The sequence below is a fragment of the Epinephelus moara genome, chromosome 20 (assembly GCF_006386435.1).
Source record: "Epinephelus moara isolate mb chromosome 20, YSFRI_EMoa_1.0, whole genome shotgun sequence".
NCBI lineage: Eukaryota > Metazoa > Chordata > Actinopteri > Perciformes > Serranidae > Epinephelus > Epinephelus moara.
Genome location: NC_065525.1, coordinates 2,398,156 through 2,411,113, shown reverse-complemented (window position 1 = coordinate 2,411,113; position 12,958 = coordinate 2,398,156). Strand labels below are relative to the sequence as shown.

General features: G+C 41.6%; 2 protein-coding genes across 11 annotated transcripts in view; one reads left to right on the top strand and one right to left on the bottom strand.

The window, feature by feature from the left end:
* The window catches only part of ska1 (spindle and kinetochore associated complex subunit 1), a 283,761-nt gene that overhangs the window by 181,553 nt on the left and 89,250 nt on the right, over positions 1–12,958 (bottom strand). The gene's annotated exons all lie outside the window — the stretch shown is intronic.
* Positions 1–12,958, top strand: part of LOC126407387 (kelch-like protein 25) — a 148,215-nt gene that overhangs the window by 100,530 nt on the left and 34,727 nt on the right. For all 8 annotated transcript variants that reach the window (XM_050072236.1, XM_050072235.1, XM_050072239.1 and 5 more), the window contains one exon: positions 1,644–1,840. In XM_050072236.1, the coding sequence (XP_049928193.1) occupies positions 1,644–1,840 (197 nt within the window). The remainder of the gene's footprint in view (positions 1–1,643; positions 1,841–12,958) is intronic.

Genomic DNA, 12,958 nt, shown 5'->3' with positions numbered 1-12,958 from the left:
CTACCCCGAGGCAGGGACTTGTTTAGCCCCCGTAAAAGTTCCGGAACTCTGTCCTTCAGGGGTGGTTCCTGCCGTGGAGACACGCACCAACGGCCCCGGCCCCGTAAAATTACCCCGAAGTTCCTGCAGTGGAAACGGGCCTTATATCAACAACATCCAGAAACTGTGTCCAGAAACATTTTTGGGCCCAAGCTCATCTGAGATGGACTGACAAAAAGTGGAAAAGTGTGCTGTGATCTAAGGAGTCCACATTTTAAATTGTTTTTGGAAATCATGAACATCGTGTCCTTCGGGATAAAGAGGAGAAAGACCACTAGGATGTTTACCAGCTCAAAGTTCAAAGCCAGCATCTGTGATGGTATGGGGGTGCGTTTGTGCCCATGGTATTGTGGGTAACTTGCATATTGGTGAGGGTGCCATGAATGCTGAAAGGTACATACTGGTTTTGGAGCAACATATGCTGCCATCCAGATGATGTCTTCTTCAGGAAAATCTCTGCTTATGCCAGCAAGACAATGAGACACATTCTGCGCATTCCAACAGCGTGGCTTTGTAGTAAAAAGATGCAGGTATGAGACCAGCGTGCCTGCAGTCCAGACCAGTCTTCCATTGACCAATTCAAATGGACTGTCGAGCACCTTTAGTGGTATGTCAAGCAAGAATGAGAATGAATTTCACTTTCAAAACTTCAACAATTAGTGTCCTCAGTTCTCAAACGCTTAGAGAGTATCTTTAAAAGAAAAAATGGTAATATCACACAGTGGTAACCATGCCCCTGTCCCAACTTTTTGGAACATGTTGCAGGTGTCAGATTCAGAACGTATGTTGTCATGTGTATGTTTACAAAAAACAACAACAATAAAGTTTAGCATTTTGTACATTAAATATCTTGTATTTGGGCTGGAGTCAATTAAATATAGGTGTAAACAGATTTACAAATTATTGCCTTCTGGTTTTATTTATGTTTCACACAGTGTCCCAACCTTTTTGGAATAAGCGTTTAAGTACATTTAAAATTGTATGTGCAGTACTTGGGTAAATGTACTAACTTTACATTCTGCCACTGAAAATCAGAGTTTAAGTGTACACTAGTGTATGTTTTTGGAAGTGCCACCTCATGGTATTGACTGAACAGGCATGTTTACAGTGAAATCTAGACACGCCTTGTCAGGAAACGGAGGAGGAGGGGAGGAGACTCCCACTGACTGAGAGTTGACTGGTAACTGACTGGAAAACTGATGTCAGCACCTAAAAGGCTTTTGGCTGGGGCACTGAATACAGTGCCGGAGCCCAACAGTCCCTGGCCCTGAAAGTGCAAGGACCCTAATGTTGTTATAGTTGTTTCTAGTGTTGCCTGGTGGACATAGGAAGTGGTACAAAATTTCCAATAGTCATTTCCACTGCCACACACTCTATGCAGGAATAACATCTAAGTTGTATACCCAGTGTGCAACAGTTGTTTAAATGCATGCCCGTATCAGCCAGCGTCCCGCCAGTACCCCAGACTTGCGGGAAGGTGTGAGGGCCCGCTCATTGCTGCTTGCAGCTTTTTTAGTTTTGTTGACTTTGAAGTGTGTCTTTTATTGTCTTTTAAACCTTATTCCATTAAAATCAAATAACCACTATTGTTGCCTTATTTTTAGGTTGACCATAAAGCCAAGGAAATCATACCTAAGGCAGACCTCCCCAGCCCCAGGAAAGAGTTCAGCGCATGTGCCATTGGCTGTAAGGTTTATGTCACAGGAGGAAGAGGATCAGAGAACGGAGTCTCTAAAGATGTCTGGATCTATGACACTGTCCATGAAGAGTGGTCTAAAGGAGCACCCATGCTAATAGCCAGGTGAGTTACGTTAAATTACAGTAAACAGAAAACTAACAGAAGCATGTCATATAACTCTTCCACAGTTATGTGTGGTCTGTCAATATTAATGTTTATTTAGAGTTTTACAAATTCATTTTGAGTGGTACAAATGTATGTTGAGTGGTACACATTCATATAGAGCAAAGTTGAAAATTAGCACCCACCACTGGCCAAATGTAGGTGAAAGTGATAGATGGTGGGGTAATTTGATCAACCTACCGAACACAGTGGCGGGTAGACAAAGGGGGCATTTAACAAATTACTGAATCTTTCAGTCTACAAGCTGCTTGAAAGCAGCAGGCGTAAGGCGTTGGGCTTTTTCTTCATTGCAGTGATTGGCACCTTGGGGGTTGCGATCGAATGTGTGTTAGCACATTCAATGTGTTTCCATTCACAGACCCTACAATGATGGAGCAATGCTGGCCACCGTCCTTGTCTTGTACACACTTCTCCGTTAATGTTGTAGCTTACCAGGAACCCATGGGGGGGTTGGGTCCTCCAGCTCCCGGCGTTTCATCTGCACTTGCCAAAATGTGGCTGACATGCACACCAATCCACTTTTTGTGCTAACCTCAGCACATGTTGCTAGTGATGAGCTTAAAGTTTGTGTGTGTGTGTGTGTGTGTGTGTAACCACAAGTGACTATTACAAATAATAAATTAATACATTTATGGGAAAATGTGTATTTCTGTGCATATTATTATTATAATTATTATTATTATTATCATTATTATTGTTATTATTATTATTATAATTTTTTTATAGCAAGTCAGGCATTACACAAAAGTTAGTTATACACAAGTGATGGCTAGTAAACAAAAATATAAGTGGCTGGTAGAATTGAGGATCCACCACCAAAATCATACCGTCTTCTTCTTCTTCTTCTTCTTCTTCTTCTTCTTTCGGCTGTTCCCTTTAGGGGTCTCCCCAGTGAATCATCTGCCTCCATCTAACCCTATCCTCTGCATCCTCTTCTCTCACACCAGCTGACTTCATATCCTCTTCCACAACATCCATAAATCTCCTCTTTGGTCTTCCTCTAGGCCTCTTGCCTGGCAGTTCCCACCTCAGCATCCTTCTACCGATATATTCACTATCCCTCCTCTGAACATGTCCAACCATCTCATTCTGGCCTGTCTGACTTTATCTCCAAGACATCTAACATGAGCTGTCCCTCTGATGTACTCATTCCTGATCCTATCCATCCTCGTCACTCCTAAAGAGAACCTCAACATCTTTATCTCTGCTACCTCCAGCTCTGCCTCCTGCTTTTACCTCAGTGCCACTGTCTCTAAACCAAACAACATCACTGGTCTCACCACCATCTTGTACACCTTTCCTTTTAATCTTGCTGGTACTCTTCTATCACACATCACACCTGACACTTGTCTCCACCCATTCCAACCTGCTTGCACATGTTTCTTCACCTCTTTTCCACACTCTCCGTTGCTCTGGGCTGTTGACCCTAAGTAATCCTCCACCTTCTTTATTTTTACTCCCTGTAACCTCACCGTTCCACTTGGGCCCTTCTCATTTACACACATGTATTCTGTCATTCCTCTCCTTTCCAGGGCATACCTCCACCTCTCTAGATTTTCCTTCACCTGCTTCCTGCTCTCACTACAGATCACAATGTCATCTGCAAACATCATAGTCTTTGGAGTTTCCTGTCTAGCCTCATCTGTCAACCTGTCCATCACCATAGCAAACAAGACGGGGCTCAGAGCTGATCCTTGATGCAGTTCCACTTCCACCTTAAACTCCTCTGTCTCACCTACAGCACACCTCACCACTGTCCTACAGCTCTCATACATGTCCTGCACCACTCTAACATACTTCTCTGCCACTCCAGACTTCCTCATACAATACCACAGCTCCTCTCTCGGCACCCTGTCATATGCTCTCTCTAGATCAACAAAGACACAATGCAGTTCCCTCTGACCTTCTCTGTACTTCTCCATCAACATCCTCAAAGCCAATACTGCATCTATAGTACTTTTTCTTGGCATGAAACCATACTGCTGCTCACAAATGCTCACTTCTGCTCTTAGTCTTTCCACTACTCTTTCCTATAGCTTCATTGTATGGCTCATCAGCTTTATCCCTCTGTAGTTGCCACAACTCAGCACGTCTCCCTTGTTCTTAAAAATCGGCACCAGCACACTTCTCCTCCATTCCTCAGATATCCTCTCACTTTCTAAGACCTTGTTGAAAAACCTAGTCAAAAACTTTACTGCCACCTCTCCTAGACACTTCCATACCTCCACAGGTATATCATCAGGACCAACTGCCTTTCAACTCTTCATCCTCTTCAGTGCCCTCCTCACTTCAACCTTACTAATCTTTGCTACTTCCTGCTCCACAATGGTCACCTCTTTTACTCTTTATTCTCTCTCATTTTCCTCATTCATCAACTCTTCAAAGTACTCTTTCCATTTTCCCATCACACTTGCAGCACCTGTCAATACATTCCCATCTCTGTCCTTAATCACCCTAACCTGCTGCACATCCTTCCCATGTCTAGCTCTCTGCCTTGCCAACCTGTATAAATCGGTCTCTCCCTCCTTACTGTACAACCTATCATACAAGTTGTCGTACGCCCTTTGTTTGGCCTTTGCCACCTCTACCTTCACCTTACACTGAATCTTCCTGTACTCCTGTCTACTCTCTTCAGTCCTCTCAGTGTCCCACTTCTTCTTAGCTAACCTTTTTCTCTGTATACACTCTTGCACTACCTTATTCCGCCACCAGGTCTCCTTTCCTTCCAAATGACACACCAAGCACTCTACCTGTCTCTCTGATAACATTAGCTGTAGTTGTCCAGTCATTTGGGAGCACCTCCTGGCCACCCAGAGCCTGTCTCAACTCCTCCCTGAAAACCACACCACCCTCTCCCTTTTTCAGCTTCCACCACTTCGTCCTCTGCTCTGCCTTTGTCCTCTTCATCTTCCTCACCACCAGAGTCATCCTACACACCACCATCCTATGCTGTCTGGCTACACTCTCACCTACCACGACTTTGCAGTCACTGATCTCCTTCAGATTACATTGTCTACACAAGATGTAGTCCACCTGTGTGCTCCTACCTCCACTCTTATAAGTGACCCTATGTTCTTGCCTCTTCTGAAAGAAAGTATTCACTACAGCCATTTCCATCCTTTTTGCAAAGTCTACCACCATCTGTCCTTCTGCGTTCCTATCCTGGATACCAAACTTGCCCATCACTTCCTCATCACCTCTGTTCCCTACCTCGACATGTCTGCACCAATCACCACTCTCACCTCTAGGGACATTCTGCATCACTTCATCTAACTCACTCCAGAATTTCTCCTTCCCTTCTAACTAACGTCCTACCTGTGGGGCATAACCACTAGCAACACTGAACATCACACCTTCAATTTCTAGCTTCAGACTCATCACCCTATCTGACACTCTTTTCACCTCCAGAACATTCCTAACAAACTCCTCCTTCAGGATAACTCCGACTCCATTTCTCTTCCCATCCACACCATGATAAAACAGCTTGAACCCTGCTCCTAAGCTTCTAGCCAGCTTGAACCCTGCTCCTAAGCTTCTAGCCTTGCTACCTTTCCACCTGGTCTCCTGAACACACAGTGCATTCACCTTCCTCCTCTGCATCATGTCAGCCAACTCTCCAGCTTTCCCCATCATAGTCCCAACATTGAAAGTCCCTACTCTCAGTTCTAGATTCTTGCCTTTCCTCTTCTCTCCCTGCCTATGAACACGCCTTCCTCCTCTCCTTTTTCGACTAACAGTAGTCCAGTTTCCACCGGCACCCTGTAGGTCAACAGCACCGGCGGAGGTCGTTGTTAACCCGGGCCTCGACTGATCTGGTATGGGAGTCATATTCGTGATTCACATGTGTGATTTGGCATAGGTTTTATGTCGGATGCCCTTCCTGACACAACCCTCTGCATTTATCCGGGCTTGGGACCGGCCCAGTGAGAACACTGGCTTGTGCCCCCTTGGGGCTGCATTCAGAATCATACTGTCTGAATCTCTAAATACCCTGGTATTTTGTGATACCTCGAGAAAGCTTAAGCCTACCTTCCTCCACTGAGTATTGACTTGTCAGAGTTGCCCTTGTAGGGTGATCAAGCCTGTTTATTCTGGATTCACACTAAAGGACTTTTACTCAGCATCCTGACATCAAAGGATAATTGGTGACCAACCACTGGGTCACCTTCACTCAACTGAAAAAGCTCTCAACAACCCCCCACATCACCAGATGTGCCTGGAGAGTTTACGACACGTCGCAAACTCTGGAAACAAAGAAACAGACTCAGCCACATGGCCTGAAAGGTGTTTCAAACGTAACTTTATTATCTCACATGTTGGTGTCATGCAGGAAGAAGACTCGGCACCAGGTCCCCTATGGTGCAGACGACTGTGTGTACTGTATGTTAATGTCATAACACCTTTCCCTGCAGTTGTCTTTTAAGAGGAAAGACAGAAACGTGGATTCCAGGGACCAACATGTCTTGACTGTAATTTTATGTTTCACCTTTCTCTCTGTTTCAGTGCGTATACATACACAGGTATATATATCTGATGTTATAACATGATCACCATGTATAACATCTAAATCTAAATTAGTAGTGTCTGTTGACCACTTATCTATAAGTTGGTAATATCCTGTTGCAGACAATGTGTGTTTGGTACCATTCAATAGCAGACAGCGCCACGTTGATAAATATGGAAGCATTAGAAATGTCCCAAGCTTCAGTAACCATTTAGGAAGCGATTAAAGTAAATTAAACTTTAATTTAGCGAAGGTACAGGAGGGGAGGAGTGAAATGTCCCGCCAGTGACAGTGAACTGCTCCTACTGGACATCAGCCTGAGAACACAGCTGGCAAGGTCAATCACAACACAGAGGCCGGAGCCTGCCTGCCAGTCTCAACCCCTTTGAACAACTATAAGATGAGTGAAAAGAAGGAAAGTTAGAGAGAGAAAAAGACAAAGAACTTGAAGAACTTTTGAGAAGCCGGCGGGCCATGCTGGGCCCCATCCTAGCATGGTCCCGCCGGGCAATTTGATTGCATCCCGAGCAAACAGAAAGAACTTCATGCCACAAAGTCTGCCTAACTCCTGTGTCCTGGACCAACAAGGTCAGGACTGAAGAAAGGCAGACTCCTGCATGCTCACACTGGGTGTGTGAAGATGACCGACATGGAGGGCAAAAGCTCACCCGAGCCAAGGTTGCCATTTGGGCTCAGGAACGCCCAAAAGCGAACAAAGGCTCCAGGAGTTTGACTGAGGAGAAAAAAAGGACAACACCAAGGAGCAACGCTGCCTTTTCCTCTTCCCCCTCCAGAGCATCTTCTTTCTGGTCTGCTACAACTCAGGTGAAACAGCATAATTTTCCTGTGCTGGGGTTTGATTCTTAGTTTAATAATTATGGTAGGGAGCATTAGATAAAACTAGGATTTCCCCTATGTTTTCAGATGTTTCCCTTTTTGCTTCCCATGCCTCTCAGTTGTTGAATGGTGCTTTTCACAGGTCCATGTCAAAGTTTCCTCTGCTAATGATCTTACCATTGCTCACTGCTTCATCTGGTTCACTCTGGTCATTCGTTCATTCATTCATTATGTATCGCTGTATTCATTTAATTCCATTCATAGTTGCATTTACTCATTGTCTTGTCTGTTGTTAGTTGTATTGCGTCTTGGTCTCCTGTGTCAGTAGTATTAGAATAAATGTTTGTCTATGAAGTCGTCGCCTTGGTTTCCTGTAGGATCACATTCAGTCACTTTACGGGTGCAAAGATTCTGGCTACTTGAGCTCTATTTGAATTGACAGTTGATAATTAATAATTTCCCCAAAGTGCGTTAAACATTCTTGTCTGATCAACAAGAGGTGTGGTTTTATTAGTCTGACTATGAAATTATATATAGACGAATAATTAAAGTGGTTATGTTAAATAATTCTTATTAACGTCAGTTTTTGGTAATATTGAGCTAATCAAAAACTACAGTATTCATGGTGAAAAACATAGGCACCTGAATAAACTGTTTATAATCAAATCAAAATTTACATATATGTAATGGTGGAGAATTTCGGCAAACATTTATTTAATAAATGCTGCCACAGAATAAATTATAAATTATGTACCACCAATATCATCAATATTTCTTACACCCTGCCCTTTGCAAAGACTTTTTAAGTGATGGCAGCCATGTTTTTCAATCTTGGTCATTTATAATGGGATTGTATATTCAGCACTACATACCTGTATACCAAATTTGGTGTCGATAGAGTCAAAATCTGAAAAAGTCTCTTCATATTACTTTTCCCATTATGCAAATTAGCAAAGAAGCCATCATGGTGGACGTAATTGTCCAAGAGGCTTTTTGGTAGAGCAAATTGAGTTGTAGATGTGTGTCACTTTTCAAATCAGTCAGACTCACGGTGCCCAAGTGCTTGCTCACACATAAGGAGTGCGAATGCAAGTAGGGATGTCACGATACCAAAAATTCAGTAGTCGGTGCCGATACCAGTAAAATTACACGATTCTCGATACCAAAGTCGATACCACGGTAAAATAAATAAAATAATCCCAGAACCCATATACTTAAACAAGAAATACTTTATTAAAATATTTGCATATAAAATAACATTTCTATCAACAGATTGATATTACTTATATTTTTTATTTTTCTCTTTTCCTCTTTACCTATTTTTCATTGTAAAAATCATTGATCAACAACCGCAATAAACTCAATAAACTATTTAAATATTTACTTTATAAATCACGCTGACAGCGTTTGAGCCAACCATAAGAATGTGTGGAATTTTGTTGGTTTCATTTATTGTTTGTCCTGTCCTGGTGCAAACGGCATCTTTGACGTCCGTGGTCCAGTTGTGGAAAAATCAAACGTCCCAGTACAATAAATCAAACGCACCCCAAACGCTGTGTTTCGGAAGTAGACCCGCATGCGCAGTCACGTACTGCTGAGAGTGAAATCGTTAGCTCACACGCAGCTTGTTCAAGCTGTTCTCTATGTTGCTGAAATTAAACAAAATAACATGGAACATATCTGCTTATTATGCTACTGATTTTAATTGGGATATTTTTTTTTTTTTTTATCAAAGTCTTTTTTTTGTTTTTCAGTTACACAAGATAGTACAAACAACACATAATTACACGAACAGACGTAACCTGAACACATATACACACACACAGCATAAAACCCTCCCGCTCCACCCCCAAAACACCGGACCAATAGCAGGGACAAATATAACCAGGCATACAACAATATACAACAATGTATATACATACACATATACACACACATATGTATATATATATATATATATATATATACATACATACACATATGTAAAAATTAAGACATTTACAGACAAGTTTTCCTTCATTCTTAACAGCAATTTCCCAGGGTCACGTATCTGTTGTACACAGTTAACACGTTACACAGTTAGGTTGGTAGCTGCCACACTTTCAACAAAGGATATGAATGGTTGCCAGGTAGAATAGAATTTCCCAACAGATCCTCTAATGGTATATCTGATTTTTTCTAGATGGATATGACACATTACCTCTTTAATCCAATATCTGTATGTTGGAGGCTGAGAGTCTTTCAATTTAGAAAGAATAAGTCTTCTGGCCAACAGAGAACAGAAGGCAATCATATTTATATTACACCCTCTAAGAGAAACGTCCACTGAAGCCACCCCAAATAATGAGATTAAGGGGGATGGGTGTATTGTTTTCCCACGTATTTTAGAGAAGGCCTCAAAAATGGTTTGCCAAAATCTGGACAACTTTAGACAAGTCCTAAACATATGCAACAGTGTGGCCGGGACTTGTTTATATCGGTCACAGGTAGGATCCAAATCTGGCTTGAATTTAGATAATCTATCCTTGGACCAATGAAGACGATGTACTATCTTGAACTGTACTACTGCGTGTCTCAGGCATACAGAAGAGGAATAAATCCTCTGTATAATTTTTTGCCAGACTGGTTCTGAAATATATTTCAGAACCAGTGTGCAAAGACACGTCCATACGACGTCTTTTCAACGTCATTTTTGCACGTCTAATTTTTGTCCCCTGAAGGTACAGAGTGTTACGCCAGGCGACGTCTTTTTCCCAACGTCTAATGAACGTCCATTATTGACGTCCACAGGACCTCCGTATTCTAGTCCAAATGTGGTCGTTGTGGACGTCTTTTCTACGTCAAATTTAAACTCATTTTAGACATTGTTTTTTATATTGCTTCTGTTCTGTGCATAACTGTAGTCCCATTTCAGAAGGTGGAATACTGTTCCAGTTCATTTTCCTATAGCTTCATTTGATTGTCTCAGCAGCAGATGGTAACTGGAAATGCTTACAAAGGTATAATGCATTTCCACTTCTAACCAGCTGCTGAGCCAAACGAAGCTACAGGAAAATTAACTGGTACAGGAAACAGGTCCTCCACCTTCTGGACACATGGGACTACAGTCAGGTTTACAATAAATCACAATCCAATCCCAACTTGTTTACTTCCATCTTTATTGCAAACATGTCACTTAAGAACCTCGACAGTTGAGAAGTTACTTATAAACAGTAGTCAGCGTAATCCGTGTGGTAAAATACAGTAAATAAAATCAAACGTCTGTACCACAAATATAAGAATAATAAAAATATAAACAATAAATAAATAAAAATTAAAGTGCTACCACCAAGGTAAAAATACAACTGAACATAGAAAAAGAAGCCAACCAAAAATCACTCAATGAAAATCAAAAATCAGTCTTGAGGGACTGTACCACCCCCCACCCCCCCCACTTCTTTGTGGCGCATGCTTCAAATGGTCTGGAGCATGTGTCTTGATGAAGTCCTCTGTTGCCATGTTGTCATATTGCATGACTCCATCTCCACAAGTAAAATAAAAACAACAAATAATGATTAGAAATATGCAAAGGCAAACTGCAGTCATACACCAAGTAAGCATATCTGTAAGCAAAAATATGTTGCCTATGCATCAATTAATACAATACCATCAGCCATGGTAGACAGTTGGCATTGTATTTTAAATGTCAACAGGGAAGGAAATGTCTGATCAAGTCATTAGAGCAGTGGTTCTCAACCTTTTTTCAATGATGTACCCCCTGTGAAATATTTTTTCAGCCAAGTACCCCCTAACCAGTGCAAAGCATTTTTGGTTGGAAAAAAAAGACGTAAAACACAGCACTGTGCCATCAGTGTCTAATTTATTAAACTTTAACTGAGAGACTCTTTCAAATTTCCCCATAATCTCTTGTTTATGACAGATAAAACTACACAAATACACAGAACGTAATCCGTGTATGATAATCCACCGCTTCACGGATTGATTTTTTAACAGCTTTGTTGAAAACAAATGCACACGGCTGTGAGGAGGGTTAGCAAAACAGAGGAAGAGTGACCAGACTTGCATAGTTCCCCTAAGCTAAGCTAAAACAACAAAGCTAAAACAGCAAACACTATAAATGAACATGAAATTAACTAGGCAGTGGGCAGACCGAACTTACCTGCAATTTAGTGGACGATATTTTGGGTGGCTGTGGCTTTTTGTAGGGGTCGTCTACGGTGCACAGAGCCAAGCGGCCATTTGCGAGCGACCTGTCTTCTTCTTCTTCTTCTTCATGCATACCAGCGGTTGGCACCTGGGCCAATCGGAGTGGCTTTTATGGGGTACGTTATGATGCCGCACTGCCTCAGCCAATCACAATGGCGTTGACTTCATTCAACTTGTTGTATTAAAAAGAACACATCAGTATTTTTGAAAGGAAAAACAGGAAAATGTAAACAAACAAATATTACTTTTATTAATTAGTTAAATTTATATTAATAATAATATTAATTCAACCTTATTTCTTAAGAAATATGGTTTAATCACAAATAATCTATATTCATATTTATTAATCATGTTGATAACAATAATGTGGTTATTTAACATTCATATCAATTTCTTCCTTGGACGTCCACTTGACGTCCAAAAAAGTTACCTAGCTCGACGTTCAAATGTCAAACTACATATTGACATCCAAGTGGGGTCATGGTTAGACGTCCAAATAGCAGACCTAATTTGCACGTCGTGTAGGGGTACAGAATTGGTCTTGGACCGACGGACGCAATATAGACATGATCTGCACGCCCATCAGACGTCTAATGTTTAGTGGGATAGGTCCCTCTAAGTCTGTTTCCCATTTATGTTTAAGAGACTCCAGACTGGTCACTTGGTGTGAATTGAGCAATGTATAAATTCTGCTGATAACTTGTTGGGTGACAAGGTTTTTGTCACTGGGGCATCAAGTGACAGACCAGTTATGTTGAAGGATCGTCTAAGCTGGTTCCAGATCTTAACTGAATGGATCACAATTGGGTCGGATGTCAAGTTTGAAATGGGCTTTTTGAAAGGTAGTTTAGCACACAATAGAGCTGCAGGGGAGGTGAATTCAATTGAGGCCCTCTCCAACACCATCCAACTGGGGCTATCAACATCATTCCTCATCCAATACATCAGTGATCTAATATTTGCTGCCCAGTAGTGGTACATAAAGTTTGGGAGCGACATGCCTCGCATTGTACAGGGCAACTGTAAAATATTTTTACCTATCCTTGGTTGCCTCTTATTCCATATAAAGGTTGATATCTGGCTTTTCAAGTTGAAAAAAAAAAAGATTTTGTTAAAATAATGAGAAGACTTTGAAATAAATAGAGAAATTTAGGAAGTACACTCATCTTGGTTGAATTTATCCTTCCCCCCTAAAGAGAGAGGTAGGGCATCCCATCGACCCAGATCTTGTTTGAGAGTTAATAACAGGGGTTGGTAATTAGCCTTATAAAGGTCCTTGTCAATCAATCAATCAATCAATTTTATTTATAAAGCCCAATATCACAACTCACAATTTGCCTCACATGGCTTTACAGCATATGACATCCCTCTGTCCTTATGACCCTCGCAGCGGATAAGGAAAAACTCCCCAAAAAAAACCCTTTAACGGGGAAAAAAAACGGTAGAAACCTCAGGAAGAGCAACTGAGGAGGGATCCCTCTTCCAGGACGGACAGACATGCAATAGATGTC